The following is an 18,326-nucleotide window of genomic DNA, read 5'->3' as shown; positions in this document are numbered from 1 at the left end:
ACACACACACTTACACTCTGCTTCCTGATTTTGTTTTGTTTTGTTTTCACGTAGATCTAAGGCACGTATAGCCTAACGCAAATGAAATGCATTTCTAAGAAATTGCATTGCACAATTTAACTTGACCTAGTGTTCGGTTTGTGCATAGATCCTGGTCAGTAAGGGCCTACCATGGCAAGTTCACACAGGGCCTCGCACCCTTCCCACAACAGCGCTGATACAGTATATCCCTTTAGACTACAGGTATAATGTATAATTATTTCAGACATCATACACTGACCCTCTAGGCTTTACAGCCTGGCACTGCTTGGATCTAGAGAGGATGGGATGTTGTCAATCTAACACTCCTCCTCCTCCCTGCAAATTTGACCTTCAGCGAGCTACTGTACCAGCAAAGAAGGAAGGAAGCGAGAGGAGGTCAGGAGGTGGAACATAACATTGCAGAAGAGGAAGTAGCTACTCACAAGTCCCATCTCCAGGGAGCACCAACGAAAACACCATGTAGCCTACAGTATTTAGTCATCAGGTAAGCATTTGTGCAGTAACATGTGTTATTTTAATTAATCAACAGAAGAATGGGCGATGGGCATCGGAGGATCTTATCAGCACTTGTTTTACTATGTTTATTTTTATTAAAAGGTTCTGTGCTACCAACATTAAGCAAAGTATATTGTGCATTCCTTTCATACTGAATGCAATATTTGACAGCTTTATTGAGTGTTATCAAAGCTGCAAGCAGCAGCAAAGTAGTGTCTAATCTAGCTATTTAGTTGGACAAAGGGAAATTAAAAGTTTTGATATGGGTGGATTGTCAGGTTTCTAATAAAGGTTTTTGCTCAATTTGACCTATGTGACTGATTTTTAATCATTTATTTTACTTATGGGCATGTGAGTATTGTTTAATAAAAAAATGTGAACCTATCTTTTAAGAAAAAACTAAACAAAAGAAAGAAAGAAAGAAAGAAAGAAAGAAAGAAAGAAAGAAAGAAAGAAAGATAGAAAGAAAGAAAGAAAGAAAGAAAGAAAGAAGAGACAGCATTTGGGTTAAACTGGGAAGTAAAGACAATTTGTTGCTGGGCTGTACCATTTAGGTTTATCTGGTTTATAAAAACATCTCCGACAAAACAGCAAGAGCTTACTACAGTAACTCAGTAGCACTAACAGAACAAATAACTCAACATTAGGGCTCCCAAAGGCATACTATTTCCTTCCACAGGAAAGGAAAAGGCGTTGCTGAGAATGATAAGGTTTTACTCCCCCAGAAAGTGTTCTGCCCACAATTATCACTCCCCTGCAGGTTGATATACACAGATTTTTGCTCCAAGAAATTAATTTCCCTTGCTTAAGGTATGTGCCTTTAAATATTTGCTTTCATTCCAGTGTGTAATAATTTAAGCTTATCTGTGGTGGGAAGGTGGGTGCCATGCTCCAAGGGAGGAAAACTCATAACAGTAGATTGAGGGCTTGTCTAAACAAAGTATTCCAGATCATCCCATTTCTGGACTGTGTACAACTTTTTACTCAAGTTTGGTCCTGCAGTGCTTTTCTTGGATTTCTGTTTCAGCAGTCTGTGCAGATAGAAGACAAGAAGAGCCCTTCAAAATGTGCGACAGAAGAAGACTGCTTCTTGCTGCAATTGTGTTCTACTACGAAGTACGTATTGTTTCTCTTACAAATATCCATTTGAAACCTGTTATGTTAGAATTAAAAAAGCAATATTCTCTCCTCTTGAAACTATCTTTTTAATGCCATACTCAATTAAAGGTGACTGCAGGGAGCGAAAAACTGCTGGACATGGCCCCAGATGCTGTCGATTACATGTACGATGGATGCCGTAAAGAGGCCATGGAGACATTTATCCATTCAGGCCTCTTAAAGCAAGAGCTAAACGCTAGTGAGGGATTCCAGAAAGCATGGAACGCAAAAACTACCTGTTCAAAGCTGATCCCTGGAGGAACAAAAGAACACACTGATGCACTTTTGGCATATGCTGACGGGGAGGCAGAATTTACAGAGACCTTTGACAAAGCAGTAAAGACTATGGGTGGAAATGTTAGCACCTATGAAAACGACTTCCATTTCAAGTCCCTTCACTTCCTGCTCATGGATTCAATGTCGCTGCCGAATCCAAAGGAGAAGTGCAAGACTGTGCATGTTCTCACAGACAAATACACGGCAGAGAAGGGCTCAAAGGTGAGATTTGGAAAGTTCACCAAAGCTCATTCAAGCTACAGTGCGGTTCAGGATATGACTGACTGGGAAGCGCAAGTCATCTTTAATATCACTTCTTGCTTCTTTGTCAACCTGGGAGACAACATCTGCAGTGAAGAGAAGGATATGGTCCTCTTATCTCCAGCTGAAGTGTTCACTGTGGAAGCCGTCAATGTAAAATATGACCCGGGGAATGATGCTACATACACTGAGATCGTTTTGAAACACTCTGAACTGAAGAGATCAGACAACTGCAACAGTTTGTCACGGTAAGACATTTTCTTAAAAAAAAATGAAATATTTTACTAAATCCTGTGATTATTTACAATGATGTTTTAACTATGAGGTCATATGTGATTTATTTATCAAAACTGTGTGTGTGATCTTTGAATGTTACAGAATTCTAAAAAAATAATGAAGAATTGTTTGGCATCAAATATTTGAAATAGATAGAAAGACCACATAAATTTACTTGACTTTAAAATAAATGTATCCAAGATAGTCTCTTAAAGTTCCAAGCTTAGCTTGAAGAGTGATATATTTTAAAACCCCTGAAAACCTGGTCTCAGATCTTTAGTATTTCTCTAAAAACTTAAAGGGGAACTACGCTCATTTTACAAATTCATACATGTTATTCTTATGGTCTAAGACAGTCCAAAAATATAATTACACATGAACAACTCGCCCCCAAATCCAGAAACTAGAGTGCTAAAACTCAAACTTGTGATGTCATACGGTATAAAGTGTGGAGCTGCTCCATAGACAATGAATGAGGAAAGATGTTAGACAACACTGAGAGCACTCAGGGAAATGTTCAGGAGCATTTCAATGGAATTGCATTGCTAGGCAACAGCTCTGGTCCATGTTTACTTCCTGTCAGCTGATGTCATTCACATACACAACAGGAAATAAACTGGGACACATTTGGAATGTTTATGTTTACGACTGTGAAAAGGACTGCGTCAGAAGAGCACAAAGAAAAGCTATACACACAAATCTCTCTCATGAAATAATGAAAACTGTTTGGCAATGTGGAAGAAAATTTCATCTTAATGTACCTCGCTCATAATAAGAAGCTGATTTTTCAGGGTCTTTAAGATATTTTGATATTATAAATATTCCCCTCTCTCTTTGTGTCCATCTCTTTAGGTCCCCAGCTGATGGCTCCACCCAGTGGCTTGTGTTGATGCTCGTAGCTTTATCTCTTTTTTTCTTTAACTATTGAGAACAAATGGAAAGTAATCAGCAGATTGCACTGAGAGTTATTACAACACAAAACGCTGCTTTGTTTTTTTTATAGTTGAACAATAATCTGTTTTGCTGTGATGCTGCCAATTAAGGTGCAGCAAGCTTTTGTAGTCAGCTGCAAAAATGTAGTCATAACACTATTTTTTAATCACTTCAACCACATTTTCTATACGAATATGAGTGGAAATATACTGCATACTAATATCAATATTTCTGAGATAAGGCTATTGCTTTCTTTTACAGTTATTTTTTGGAGGCATTTTATATGTTTATTAGAGCGTGTACAGTACCTCTAAGCCACCAGAGTGCCCCAAAATTTCAGCTTTAATATATGAGTTGAGCGTTACATAAACAAATAAACAGACTGCACTGCTCTTGTCTTGCCTTATCATTTTTTACACCTGTATGTATATATATTCCAGGGCTGACTTTTGAGCACATGTTCATGTGACAACTACAATAAAAGCAGTTTGCAAACAGTGAAGTCATCAAATTCTTCCAGAGAGAAATATGACTGCAGTCCAGCACATGTGGAGCACAGAAGATCTTTTAAAAGTTGTTAAGATATTACAGTGTATTTGTGACTTTACAATACATGCTTTTCAGTCATTAGTCATCATTAGACTGACACTACACTGAAACTGTACATGCAATTTGGTTGATTTGCTGAGTTAATGCCACTTTACTGTAGTCACCAATACACCCAATACACTGTAAAACATCATATAAGAATTCAATGGAATCAACTCGTGTTTTATCATTAACAGATTAGCAGACTTCACAGGCTTCCTAGCATGCATTGTTTCAGAGTTCAATCTCTCAGAAGACCTCTCTTTTTTGTAAGGAAAAACAGACATGATGGAAACTGCTGTTTGTCTTTAATCATGTTAAATGAAGTTGTTTCTTCTCGTAATAATAAAATCAATGAAAACCACGATGAAGGTTGGTATTGAATTCAGTCAATAATTGTACATATTAGGATGCAATGTGGCTGAAATAGGAGTAGTCAGCTATATAACTAATATCCCATGTCTATGTTCAGCAAAGAATGGATTCTTTAATGTCTAAATGGCGTGCAAACATTTATTAAACTTGTTTCCTCAAATGCAGTGAATTTAACTCAACTGATTTTACATTTTCACAGTTAATCTACATCATAATACATTAATAAGAAATATAAATATATATACAGAATATAATAACACATGCTATACATACACTTATTATATCCCCCCAAAAAAACATATTTACAGTAAACTAGAACAGTCCTAAACAAGTTGATTTTAAAATGGCACATGCTTTCTCTAACTACAAAGAATACAGCAGCAAGCACTTGATAACTTAATATCAGCGTCACTATTATAGATTTAAGGGCATTAATGCTGGAAGAGCAGCGTTAGTACTGATGCTGCAGTTATTCTGAGTAATGGTCTGCTGGCATTAAATATACCATGAGAAGAGCATTTAATCAAGTGCATACAGTATACTTCCATGTGATATTACAGCATATGTAATGTAACATTAAAGTGCTAACAACATGTCAAAAGCAGCTGAAAGTGTAAAGTTCATGTTGCTGACAAAGTATTTTAATTTTTTTATATATTTTGGCAATATCTAAAAGTATTATCATGATAAAGAGATTTATTTTTCATTTTGGCAATTTGGCACCATTAAGATTATGCTGAATTAGCTTTTAGCAGTTCAATGTATCCATGACTTACAGACAACTATCACTGGAGTACTTTGATATTGAATAAAGCTTAAAAACATGATGATTCTCAGGCAAGTTCTGCAGTTATAAGCATCTTATTTCTATGATTGCTAAGCAGGTTTATGAATGTTTATTTGCATTAAACATCCGAGACAATAATATCCTCGGAAAGTGAAAGTCACACTGAATCTAAAAGTATGTCTGTGTGTTGAGATTGGGTTAAAGTACCTTAAAGGCACAGTTTGAGTGTTTTGAAGTGGGGTTGTATGAGGTATTTATCCATAGTAGGTGAATATTTTATATATTTTCACTGTTTTATCTAGCTGTCAGACAGCCCTTTCCATTCCAACGGGGAACTAAGTGAAACTTATCTATGCTCTCTCCAAAGCCAGCAGGCTCAGATGACAAAAACAGTAACAATATTTTTCACTTTCAGTTTAGTTCGCCGTCGTAAAATACTCTAAATATAGTATACACTTAAAAGGATATACATTTTTTTTAGGTAAACCTTTCTTTTAGGTGACTAAAAAACGTTTTTGCCGACCGTCGTCTACTGTAAGTAATACACCTCCTATGGATAAGTACCTCATACAACCCCACTTCATAACGCCCAAACTATCCCTTTAATTGCCTCCGTGAACTCGCTGTGTGTCACAGCCACTGCTGCAGCTGTTGATAAACAGGCAAAATCATCGGGGAGGCATGCCTCACAGTTTGAAAACCTCTGGTGTGGTGTAAAAAATCAACACTATGCCCAGATTCCTAAACGTACACCACGACCATCAGACTTAATTAACATTATCAGCTCTTTAAGAACACGAAAAAAGTCCAATCAGCTCAAAAAATGTGTCAAATGAGCCTAGTGAGCTGGATTGTGTCCAGTGGAGACAACTAACTGTTCTTATTATTGGGCTCAGAGGTGAGTCGTGACCTGTGTCCACGTGAACAAGTGCTCTTGTCTTTGCTGAGGATGCTGGTGTCGACCCGAGAGAGAGTGCACATGCTGCTCTGGCGACCCGGTCGAAGTCTTGTGTTTCGGAGCTCCAGCTCATCGTAGCTTGAGATCTGGACGAAGGGACACCAGCGGAAAACCCGCTTGAAGCCGGCCCGGAACCTGCACCCAAACACCCCTGACATGTAATCATGCTGCTGTGTACAAAGACAGTACCTACATGTGTGTTTTTGGTTTGTCGGGGAGACTTATTTGTACCTACCTGTTGTTGAGGCAGCAGTAGATGATGGGGTTGTACATGGTGGAGCTCATTGCCAGCCACAGCACCGACAGGTAAACCTGCTGGATGTACTTCCACTTGCTCAGACGCTTGTTGAGACCCGTCACAATGAAGTAGACGTGATAGGGGAGCCAGCAGAGGGCAAAGGTCGTCACAACGATGATCATCATCTTCACCACCTGCAAGAGGAAGAAGACAAATACCAACATCAGGACAGCACTACACCTTTCCTCTGCATACATATAACCGCATTTAACTGGTGACTCTCAGCCGAATGTGTCGTGGTTGCTCGTAGTGACGGCAACTGTGTCCTCGTAAAAGACTTCAATTTTACTTTAATCAATTTTAAATACATACTTATCCTTTATTATCTACGCCAACCATTTATGTAGGAACAACCACGGACGAGTTAATACTGGTAGCAAACAGTAGAGTCACTACGACTTGCCACCGCAGTAATGGCCGGATTCTGATTATTGCAGCTTTATATAATTCAGCTTTTTTCACACTAACTGAAAACCTTTGAAAAATTCTTCCCCGCACCGTGTCCATACTCTTCAACTGGATAAACACAGAATTAAGGAAGCAAAACTCTCTAAGAATATCTCTCTTGAATATTTGAAGCCATGGCTGCTCTTTAGATCCACATTGTCTCTGAAGTAGCGAGTATGTTTTCCTTCATTCTGATCACAATGATGTTTTCATTCAAGTCCAGAGAAGGAAAGGTCATTGATGACGCACCAGACCCAGCAGGTTCCAGGTAGGATGGATGCGAGAGCGGCACAGAGCTCATCAGTGTGTTGCAGGCAGCCCGATGCAGAGCTGTGGGGGGTTAAAAGGAGCAGGAGGCTATTATACCATCAGCAGAGGCTCATCTGGTGGACGGAGATGAGAGCGTCCTCCTCTTATCTCAAGCCTAAATGGCATCTTGTCAGCGTGGGCCTTTGAATCAGGCGCGACATTGTCCTGTAATTGTCTTGTACCTTTGTTTCCTGACATTTATAAATCTCTTTTATCTCTCACGGCTCAATTTTGCCAGCACTCTGAGCCTCTGATGATGTTTTTTTCTGTGGGCGCTCGAAAAAATTGTAAATGACAATCCTGCACCTGTCGCTCTCTCTATTTCTGTACACTGAATATGTTTGTGGTGCCAAACAATATTACTAATGTAAGAAGTCTATTTTCAAGTTACTGTTAGTTTTGTTTTGTAGTTTATATTACTGCTCACTTTATTACACAATTAGGGCCGCTGACTCACTTGCTGTTTTTAAATCTAATCTTAAAAATCACCTGTTACTCTTTGCTTTCCCCTTGGGTTTTATAATTACTGTGATTTTATAGTATTTTTAGTTGCTTTTAACTTATGTTAGGAAGTCATTTGTCTAATTTTATTTGTCCTATTTTGATGCGTTTAATCACATGTTTCTTGTGTAAATTGTCTTAACGTTGTATTGTGATTGTAAATTCATTACTATTATTACACTCATTTTACAGAACAAATATGAGTTTAATTAAGATGAAATTGATGAGTGTAATTTGGCCATTGTCAAAAAAGAAAGTTGTTTTATTTGCATAATCGTTTTTTAAATTTAATCTTAAATACCATTAATCACTGAATACTTCCACAGCCTAACCCTTACACTGTCTCTTTGAATAATCCAGCATGTTAACCTGCAGTATTTGTGACATTTATCAATAAATTGCTGTACTCTTTAGCGTTAATCCGGAGGCTGTCTTGATAGATGTCCGTCATGACAGCTGTGATGACCTTAATCCCTGTTTAACCCAACCCTTATAGTAAAAGCTGCATATCACACTGTGCAGTCTGGCTGATGATGTCTAACTACAGTGGACTAACTAAGTGTCTCTGGAAGCTTTTCTCTTCTCAGACAGCATTTGCAATTGAACAAGTTATGTTTGCAAAAGTCTATATGAATGCATGGCAACATAAAGTGTACTTGTGCTAAGGTACGTTTTCTCTGTTTGTGTTTTTCAGATATTAAAGCATGAATTAACTTCACAACAGCTCTGCATGACACATCTAACTGATCAAAGCTGTAAGTGGCTCACAGTGTTTTGTCACACGGCAGAGCTTGCTTTAGTTGCCTGTGAAACGTGTTTCGCTTCCTCCCCAACCAGCAGAGGTCTTTTACTAGAGAACAGAGTAAGTTTAAAGGTTTTTTTAAAGTTTAAACATGTGTATTGTTAATGCTGTTGGGGACAGGTGTCCCTGCTCCTGGGAGATTATGATGCAACAATAAGAAAAGTTTTTCTTGTGTGCAGGCTAAGATGAAACGACAACAGAGCTTGCGGTCATCTGTTTTTTCAGTTGATTCGACTGTTATCAGATCATTAAATATGCGTTATCGGTCGCTATAAGCACAATAGATGGTCAGTAGGGGCCTACCACACCCAATAGTGGGTTTTATCATCGATTCACATGGTCGATCACCAGAAGGAGCAGAAGCAGAAGTCAGGTGCTGTAGTATAGACAGCATGAAACTCCACATGGGGTGGAGGTCTTTCTCCCAGGAGGCCGGGGTTTGCCTCCCGTGTGAAATCAACGTGTAGTTGCATTTGTGATCACAAGTGTTTTGAAACTTTTGAACTTTTGAAACGTAATTATTTTAGGCAAAACACGATAATTTTCCCGAAATCGAACTAAGTGGTTTTGTTGCCAAAACCTAAAGAAACCGTTTTGTTTGTGTTAAAAACGTGTTACGTGTTAGAAAGTGTTCACTTTTACAAAATAGTAGGCGTAGTAGGCCCCTAATGACCCACATCTATGGTGCTTATAGCGACCGATAACGCCTTTTTAATGGCCTGATAACAGTTGAATCGGGTATTTTTTTAAAGGTTAGGTTTCAGATTTTGTTGATATTTTTCATTTCATTTTCTACACAAAGGGAACCAGCTTTTTTCTTAAAAGCATTTGAAACGTTTATCCTACTGAAGTTTGTCTTTTCTGTAACATGTTTGCTTACTTTTCCTTTTCAACTAAAGGCTTTCATGTGTTGATGCTTTCTAACAAAGGGACTTGAACCTCAGTGCTTCATCTCCCTACATCAGACTTATACTAAATCACAGCAGCATATCAGCACAAGATGCCTTTAGACGAGTAAAAACCGTCCCGGTAGACTACCAGGTGAGTAGAAATGTATAATAATATCTGCCAGTTTTACGCCATTTTGTGTAAATTAAATAAATGTGGTATTTACCTTGCGTTTGGCTCTGAGCTGTCCATGATAGTTATCAGCTGAGTCTCCTGGGATCTCCCCTCCCCACAGAGTCACCCCCACGATGGTGTAAGTGATGCCCATCACCACTAACGGCAGCATGTAGACCAGAACTGTCACTATGATATGATACCTTCAAAAGTGGAGAAACACATCACCAGTTTATATTTTAATCTGTGTGACAAAGACAAGCAGGATGAAGAGATTGTGAATATATCTGGAGTTAATGAGAGACACAACCAGATGATGCACACAGAAACACACTTACAAGAAACTAGATTGCAGCGCAGCTTTGTCGTGATAATGATGATGAAGCTTGACATACGAAAAGGGTTTATCAGTGTTCTCACATGAAGGGGTCGTCGGCCATGCGGGGCCAGGCCACGTAGCAGACGGTCCTGCGGGGCAGAGTTCGGGTGGTGGAGAAGTAGCCTAGAGGGAAGGCCAGAACCACGGCCAGACTCCAGATACAGACGATGACTCCGGTGGTGGCCTTCGCCGACAGACGAGGCTTCAGGGGATGGATGATGGCCATGTACCTACAAGGTCAGAGGTCACAACATTGGCCTGAGCTTTGACTTTATAGTAAATTCAAACATAACAGTTTCAGTATGTTGCACTTAATGCAAACCTGACCACAGCTGGCATTTTGCAGATTAGGTTACAGTGACTCACTCCTATTCCTCAGATGAATAAAGAAAAGTTCAAGCTGTTCAATAAAATGAGTCAACGATTCAAGAAAATGTCACATCACCTTTTGAAACCACTTGAAATCAATTGAGGCATTACTCATCTCTGTTTTTTTAAGGTTCAGGTTAAGATTTTGTTGATTTTCATGTCGCCATTTCTTTCTTGTCTTTATTTTCTGCAGAAAGGGAACCATCTTTAAAACCTTTTTCTTAGAAAGCCTTTGTAACATTTAGCCTGAAGCTTCCTGTAACTCTTTTGCTTACATTTCCTTTTCAAATAATGCTCAATTTACAGATGTTTTCTAACAAAGTCTTTCATCTCCCTACATGTTCTATCAGACTTATACTCAATCACAGCAGCGCATCAGCAAAGGCTGAACTTAGACGAGTGAATACTGTCTCGGTAGACTACCAGCTGAGTAGAAATGTATAATCATATCTGCCAGTTATACGACATTTTGTTGTGCTTTCATGAAAACTGTTAAAGAACAATCTTAACTTTTACAACCTTATGCACATGTACATAATCTAATTACAAATACCCCTGTTTGCTTCCCCTCCAAAGACACACAAACTAAATGCATAGAAAAGGTGTAAATAAAGTGTAAATGCAGTTAATGCAGTTTAGGCATTCTAGATGATGTCTCTTTTGGTCATCAGTGATTTCCCACTCATGTATTATTTTAGTAAAATGTGCTCAGGGATCTCTGAAGTACAGGAGATGTCACCTTTCATTCAAGTTGTAGTTAATAAAGTCAAACCACTGACTGGCAGTCTTTTTAAAGGATGCATTTGTTAAGTTTTACATTTAACAACTGAGTACTTGACCTGTTTCAAAGTAAAAAAAACAGAAAACAACACTTTTTTCTCTATATGGAATAATTGATTAGGGCCATCTCATTTACCGTGTATGGAATTGATCCTCTATATATAGACAGATGTCACAACCCCTTTTTCATTGAGAGCACTGCAACAATTAACAGATGGCTTAAATGTAAGCCATCGCTACATGACTGTGTAGCGATGGCTGCTACATGACTGTGTCGTCAGCGTAGGCTCGTCGTCCATGTATCTGGCAAAACATGTGATGCTGTTGCAGATAAGCTAACCAAAAACTTAGAAAAAGTTTGAGCCTGGCTTGATATCTCGTGTTTGACACTAAACACTCAGAAAACAAAGTCCATCTGTTTTTCTATTAAGAAGCTAACTGCAACACAATCCTTGAATGTTAGAATTAAAGGTGAGCACATTGAACAGGTAACAGAGGTAACGTATTTAGGGATCATTTTAAATTCTCAGTTAAACTTTAAAAGTCATGCTAAAAAGATTTGTAAAACGATAAAGGCTAACCTTAGCTGTTTTAGGATGATAAGAAATTGCTTGACATTTGACTGTGCCTTGCTGTTTCTAAATTCAATGATTTTCTCACATCTGTCCTATGGTTTGGCTGCCTGGTCCCAGGCCAACCAGTCTGTAGTAAAACCCATAGAGTGTCTTTACAATAGGGCCTTGAAAATCTTGGACAAAAAGCAAATAAGGTACCATCATTGCCGCATTCTGAGTAAATACAAGATGTTAAGTTTTGCAAACTTTATTTATTTTCATTATGTAAAGCTTGTGTTTAAATGTTTGAACGGACTTGCTCCTCTGTCTTTCTGCAAATACATCATGAGACTACAGAGCTGTAGCAGATCCACCAGAGCAGTTTCAAGTGGCAATTGTAAAGTTCATTTCTGCAGAACATCTTTTGCTCAGACATCTTTTTCTGTGAAAGGAGCGAAGTCTTGGACCTCGCTACCTGATCACTTGAAATCTGCTGCAAACTTTACCACCTTTAAGAGAGCAACCAAATCCTGGTTAATTCAGCGACAAACCTCTACTCATGTCTAGTTTTTCATGTAATGTTTTTAAATGTGTGCTTTATTGTATTTATTTATTTTTCCTGTAGCCTACCCATTCCTGTTTTAATCTTTTATTTTCACAAAAAGCCCTCCTAGGGACAGGTGTTGCAAATTAGCATTCCCTATAAGCACTATGATACTGGCATCAGATAGCTGTTTTTAAGTTGTCTATGTACATTGTATTGGTCCCTATTAAACAAACCATGAATGAATGAATGTAATGCAGGCTATTCTGAAATAAGTACAAGTAAACTGACCCAAATTACTGTGAAATGTGTATTGTAAAATATCTCAAGTTGTAAAATAATCTGGAGGCATGCACACACCACTTTTTATCACTCTCATGCGCACAGTATAGGATATGGTCTTCCTCCTACACTGTAAAAAAAAGTGTAAAATACTGTCCGTTAATTAACATAAATAAACTGTAAAAAAAAAACAGTAATTATCTTTATATAATTAGCTTTTATTACTGTAATATTACAAGAAATATTTTACTTTTAAGATATATTTATTGTTAGAATAGTTATACACCGTAAATCTAAGACCATTTACATATAAATCACAAATGAAACATGTAATTCTACATTGCAAAAGCCCAAATTTACATTAACTCTCAGCAGTTTTGCAAAAAAAATCTGTATTTTTACAAGAAATATTTTTAGAATTCCATGAAATCGTTTTCTTTTAACATAAATGAATTGTTAAAATAGATTCATAAACATCTAAAAACAGAATAATTATCTTTCTTAATGATCAGGTAAAGTTTAAATACAGATAATTACGATTGTGATTACAAAAAATACTGTAAATCTAAGACCTTTTACATATAAATCACAAATAAAACATGTAACTTTTTTTCTGTCATTTTGAAATACAGACAAAAAATGTAACATTTCTTGAAAAAAATTGTAATTGTAATTGTTTTACAGTGCACTGTTAAGAATTTAACAGTAAAATAACAGTAAAGAACTGACAGCAGGGTTGCCTTTATGTTACTGTAAAATAAACATTATTATACTGTCACTGATATTTACAGCTTTGTACTGTTAATGAAAAATACAGTTTGAACTTTATTAATTTCACAGTATTTTACAGTTAATTTACTGTTTAAAGGTACATTATATAGCTGTTTTTCACCTTTCTTTTACATTATCTTACTGATTTGTTTTAATGCACTATTAAGGTTGTATTTTTTACATACATTTTAATAAACATTATTTGTTGCCTAGATGAATAGACTTAGCAGGTTACAGACATAGGAATAGTCACACTAAATACATTTAAAGGCACTTGTTAGGAAAAAGGATATAATAGACTTGTTGACACTTTTCCCAAAATGTATGTCTCTAGCTGGCTACAAGCACAGAATGCAAACCATAACAACATGTGAGTGAAGAACAATAAAGCTAATTCACTGATTTTACAATCATGTACAATGTACAAGCCTCACATGTGCAGATCTGGTCCCAGAATTAAAACAATACTGCATGAAACTGTTCCTGATGATACTTTAGACAGCTGATCAGCAGTAAAGTGCTGTTTTTTAAGAATGCATTATAGTTCAGTTAAAAAACGGCCTAAGAGCGTAATTTAACAGGTTTTCTTTTGTATTAACAGTAAAGCACTGTTTTTAGCAATAACAGGTTAATACTGTTAAAATCCTGCTGTAAATTAACAGCAATTGTTTACAGTGTATGCTATGATCTTCCTACCTGTCGATGGCTATGGCTGTCATGGAGTAGATGCTGGCGAACACAGCGGTGACCGGGAAGAAGTTGTGAAACCTGCAGTAAACCTCTCCAAAGTACCACTCTCCGTGAGCCGCGTACACGAAGTTGATGAGCGTGTTGAAGGCAGCCATGGACACGTCGGAGAAAGCCAAGTTCAGCAGGAAATAGTTGGTGACGGTTCTCATCCGCTTGTGCGCCAGAATGATCCAAATCACGATGAGGTTTCCAAACACAGCCACCGCCAGCACGGAGCTGTAGGCGACCGACCAGAGAACGATGCGCCAGGCAGGCTGCACGAACTGGTTGGTCAGATTCCTGGTGGAGTTGGACTCATCGCGTTCAGAGGCCATTCCTCAAGTGTCCTCTCAGTCGGATCTGCTTCAGTCTGCTTCAGTCTGCTGCTGCTTCAGTCTGCTGCTGCTGGAAGGCGACATAAATCACTTTGGCAACTCTGATGCGCAACATACGCGCAGGAGTGTTAACATGTGACCAGAGAGACAGACAGCGAGAGAGAGAGATGCTGATGGTCCTGATGCTGATGATGCTGATGGTCCTGATGCTGGTGGTCCTGATGCTGGTGGTCCTGATGGTCCTGATGGTCCTGATGCGGGTGGTCCTGATGCTGGTGGCCCTGATGCTGCTGGTCCTGATGCTGCAGCATCACTCACACTGATTCACTGGAGGATAAATCAGTTCATCATATCATCTATCTATCTATCTATCTATCTATCTATCTATCTATCTATCTATCTATCTATCTATCTATCTATCTATCTATCTATCTCTCGATCTACAGTGAAGCAGTCGTTGGAAATTAAGTTCTTTGTTCTCAGGCTCTCTCCAACAATACTACTACAGATGTGATCAACAGGTGTGTACTGTGGCCCATGAGACTATTAGCTGTTACTCTTCACTAAACTCTGGTAAATGTTCAAACCATTTCTAAGCAAAGGGTCATGTCCTGCATCACAGCTGTCTGAAGCCTCGGATAACTCGGAGTGTGATACGGTTAATCCCTCATAGCTGTGCCATCAAACTCTCAAATTGTATGTAGGTTGGTGTGTATTATGTAACTATAAGCTCAAAACAGATCATGTGTAAAGGCCATTAAGTGTTTGACATAAAGAAAAGGCTTTTGATGATATGACTCTCTCTGTAACGTTTCGATAAAGAACACTTAATTCAAAGACATTTCTTCATGTTTCACCTCCAACGTTATCTATAGATTTCTACAGAACATCCTGTTTTCTCAACGTTCTGTTCGACCGTTTAGTAGAGCACATTTTGAGTCACTATATCTTATTGAAAAATGTGTTTTGAACTCAACTCAACCTGATTGAGCCATCTCTACTACTCTGTATGTTTTGCTAAAAAATCCACTAGCTGTGTCGTTAATTAGCGTGCCCTTATAGTTCGCCTTCTTCCAGGAAGACAGCAACAAAAACAATTAGGCTACTTCAAACGTGAGGACTGTTTGGTCTCATTTTCAAAGGTAGGCATATGCTTTCCACATATCATAATTTCAGAGGCCTTACTGAAAAGAATTATGTAACTTGATGATACAAAAAAAGTCTATAATAAGGGGCAAATCATTTTCTAAAATCATTCTCTACCAAACAATTCAGTTGTCCTTTTATGGTAAAGGTAGTCAAGCTAATGATGTAATTAAAATGTATTATTTTCTCCTAAATAAATAAGTTTTGATCATTCATTGTTATTGTAATATGGTACATTTAATGTTATTCCATTATATATATGCTGAAATAATTTAATAAGTATGATTTTTTTTACTGTCTAAAAACATGCTCTACCAAACAGTTACTGGTAAAAGTAGTGATTTTAAGATTATACTTCTTTTTTTTTACAAATTTTATGAATTTTTTAAAGGTTATGAACATTCATTGTTGTTAATAATATTTGTAAATATCATGTATTTAATTTTATTCCATTATATAATTGATGAAAAAAATTGTATCAGTATGATTTTTCACCATTTCTGAGATGTTTTCAAAGTAGCCTGTAAATATGGTAAATATCTAGAATAAATAAATGGAAATAATACTAGTACTGGTAATACTTCTAATCCTATGGTAACACATTTACATATGTTGGTATACTAACCTATTATTAGCATAATAACAGTACATGGTTTGAATTTTTCTTTTAACATAAAGCGTCGTCTCAACCTCTTGGTATGGTCTATATTAAAAAAAACTTTGGGGTCTGTTAAAACAAAAAACATTGATTGTTGTTATAATTTCAAACACTTATTCAAACAACACAAAAAAATTGAATTAATTTGAAACTGAATTCAAATTTAAAGAAAACTTTTGTAACACTGAAATGATTTTCTGAATGTCTGAAAGTACACGCCCTGTAAAGACACAACCAGAGTTAATGTCATATCCAAGTCGTAACTATGACTGGGGGAATTTTTCTGAAAGCTCCATTATAACCGACCCGGCACTCAAGTCGTTGGCAGTGCCTGAAAAGCAAACAACATATGGACACATTACATCTGCCAAAAACTGTCAGCTAATGTAATTAAAACCAACTAGCATCAATACGGGGTTATATTGTCGAGTTTAATCCTCATACGACACATTCTTTAATTATACAACCATCTTGATGATGTGAACGCTCGAAATCAATAACACGGGAATCTCATCGAAACACATCATTTCCAGAGATGCCAGATCAGATGCCTATAATGTTGTAATCCAAGTCACTGAAAATACCTAATAAGCATCTTTTTCTCCTGCTGGGTACAACTTCTGCTCGTTTTTATGAGCTGCATTGTATAATGTGTTGTTTCATTTCCATATTGTCCGGTCTGGCCTTTATAGTTTAGCATCCTCCACAATAAAAAGTTACTGATAGATTCTGAGTTCACGGGTCAGTCTCTTCAGAGCACACAAACACATATAGGCTGTGCATGCTGGGAAAAGACCACAAGAAGGTCAAAAAGTCTGTTTCCTCTCAGCAAGACCTCATTACCCAGAGGCCACCTCTTTAGGGCCACTCCCTGTCTCAAATGTCACTGTTCAAACCTCTCCCAAACACACCCTGATTCCCCCATACTAAAAAGGTTGCAAACTATTAGGTAACAGCGGATAATATCATTAGCTGCAGCAAAAATTCCTCTTTCCTCTATGAATAATGCAGGAATCATTTAATCACAAGGGAGGCAGCAGCAGGAGGGATGAGAGTGTTACCTAGTCTGGTGTCTGATCTGTAACAGGAAGAAGTTTGATCTGTGCAAAGCAAATAACAGTGAAATTGACTGACACGAGGAGTTTGATACAGTCGATACAATCCTGTGGAGAAAAGTAAACTTGTAAAGATGTTTTGCATAATTTTCTGTCCTCAATAACGTCACCAGCTGTGTGTCGATGTGGATGACATTCAATCTGTACTGTCAATGCTTTCTATAGCAACACTAAAACCTCCCCCAACAATAGGCAGCCCCTACTATACTATATTGCTCCTGAATAATTGTACTTGCTAAATCTATCAAAACATCAAAAAACGTATCTCACAAGCCGGCCTAACAGACGCAAAAAAGATGCTGGCAAGTAGTCCACGTACTCTCACATAATCCCATGGTTATCTATTTATCTTCATGTTATGGAACTTTCACTACGATGCATGGTGCCAAAAAGAAAATGAAAAATGAAATCTTATTCTGGACAGGAGCCTTGATTAAAATCCAAGAATTTTGCTATTTATTGGGGGGTATTTATTATTATTATTATTATAATTATTATTATAATTATAATAATAATAATAATTATTATTATAATTATAATTATTATTATTATTATTATTATTATTATTATTATTATTATTATTATTATTATTATTATTATTATTATTATTTTATCAATCGTTTTGAATTAAGTATTTTTGTTGTTGTTGTTGTTGTTGATCACTTCCAATGCATATCTTTAAAACCAATAAAATTTGATCACACACACACAAAAAGATTTTGTCCTGTTGCCCATCCACATTAATAATAATAATAATAATAATAATAATAATAATAATAATAATAATAATAATAATAATAATAATAATAATATCTTAATCTGAAAAATGACTAGTAACTATAGCTCAGATAAATGTAGTGAAGTAAAAAGTACAATATTTCCCTCTGAAATGTAGTGGAGTAGAAGAATAATGTGGCGTAAAATGGAAATACTGAAGTATTTAAGGGTAAAAAAAAAAAAAGTATCTCAAAACTGTACTTCAGTAAATGTACTTAGTTATTTTCCACCAATGGAGGGCAGTAATTGTAATTCCTCCACTGGGGAAAATTGCACATATATTGTTGGGCTTGAGAGCTTTTCTGCCATCTTCTGGCAG

The 18,326-nt window shown here is 37.1% G+C and overlaps 2 protein-coding genes across 4 annotated transcripts; one reads left to right on the top strand and one right to left on the bottom strand.

The window, feature by feature from the left end:
- The first annotated feature begins 380 nt into the window (after positions 1-380).
- Positions 381-3,938, top strand: LOC141764618 (erythroblast NAD(P)(+)--arginine ADP-ribosyltransferase). Of its 3 annotated transcripts, none has more exons than XM_074629941.1 (5): positions 381-526; positions 1,217-1,347; positions 1,568-1,653; positions 1,765-2,480; positions 3,361-3,938. In XM_074629941.1, exons 3-5 carry the CDS (start codon positions 1,603-1,605, stop codon positions 3,434-3,436), a joined length of 843 nt encoding a protein of 280 aa, XP_074486042.1. In that variant the 5' UTR covers positions 381-526; positions 1,217-1,347; positions 1,568-1,602; the 3' UTR covers positions 3,437-3,938. The 3 variants fall into 3 exon arrangements, with proteins under 3 accessions (XP_074486042.1, XP_074486043.1, XP_074486044.1); XM_074629942.1 differs by having other exon boundaries at positions 1,565-1,653; XM_074629943.1 differs by lacking the exon at positions 1,217-1,347 and having other exon boundaries at positions 506-526.
- A 382-nt stretch (positions 3,939-4,320) lies between these two features.
- Positions 4,321-14,601, bottom strand: tacr3l (tachykinin receptor 3-like). Its single transcript, XM_074629944.1, has 5 exons — positions 13,944-14,601; positions 9,989-10,177; positions 9,621-9,771; positions 6,385-6,581; positions 4,321-6,284 (listed from the first exon to the last, which is right to left on the bottom strand). The coding sequence occupies exons 1-5, from the start codon at positions 14,309-14,311 to the stop codon at positions 6,062-6,064; spliced, it is 1,128 nt and encodes a 375-aa protein (XP_074486045.1). The 5' UTR covers positions 14,312-14,601; the 3' UTR covers positions 4,321-6,061.
- Between the last annotated feature and the right edge of the window lie 3,725 nt (positions 14,602-18,326).

The sequence above is a fragment of the Sebastes fasciatus genome, chromosome 3, assembly GCF_043250625.1.
Source record: "Sebastes fasciatus isolate fSebFas1 chromosome 3, fSebFas1.pri, whole genome shotgun sequence".
Lineage (NCBI taxonomy): Eukaryota > Metazoa > Chordata > Actinopteri > Perciformes > Sebastidae > Sebastes > Sebastes fasciatus.
The sequence above is the reverse complement of the archived record's forward strand: the minus strand, read 5'-3'. Positions and strand labels throughout refer to the sequence as shown.

Bases quoted from the DNA above. Each gene is read 5' to 3' on its own strand.
- LOC141764618 (XM_074629941.1), top strand. From the start codon at position 1,603: ATGTGCGACAGAAGAAGACTGCTTCTTGCTGCAATTGTGTTCTACTAC. The intron at 1,654-1,764 runs GTACGTATTGTT...ACTCAATTAAAG, and splicing joins CAATTGTGTTCTACTACGAA to GTGACTGCAGGGAGCGAAAA. The intron at 2,481-3,360 runs GTAAGACATTTT...CCATCTCTTTAG, and splicing joins AACTGCAACAGTTTGTCACG to GTCCCCAGCTGATGGCTCCA.
- tacr3l (XM_074629944.1), bottom strand. From the start codon at position 14,311: ATGGCCTCTGAACGCGATGAGTCCAACTCCACCAGGAATCTGACCAAC. The intron at 10,178-13,943 runs GTAGGAAGATCA...CTGACCTTGTAG, and splicing joins ACAGCCATAGCCATCGACAG to GTACATGGCCATCATCCATC. The intron at 9,772-9,988 runs GTGAGAACACTG...CCACTTTTGAAG, and splicing joins ATGGCCGACGACCCCTTCAT to GTATCATATCATAGTGACAG.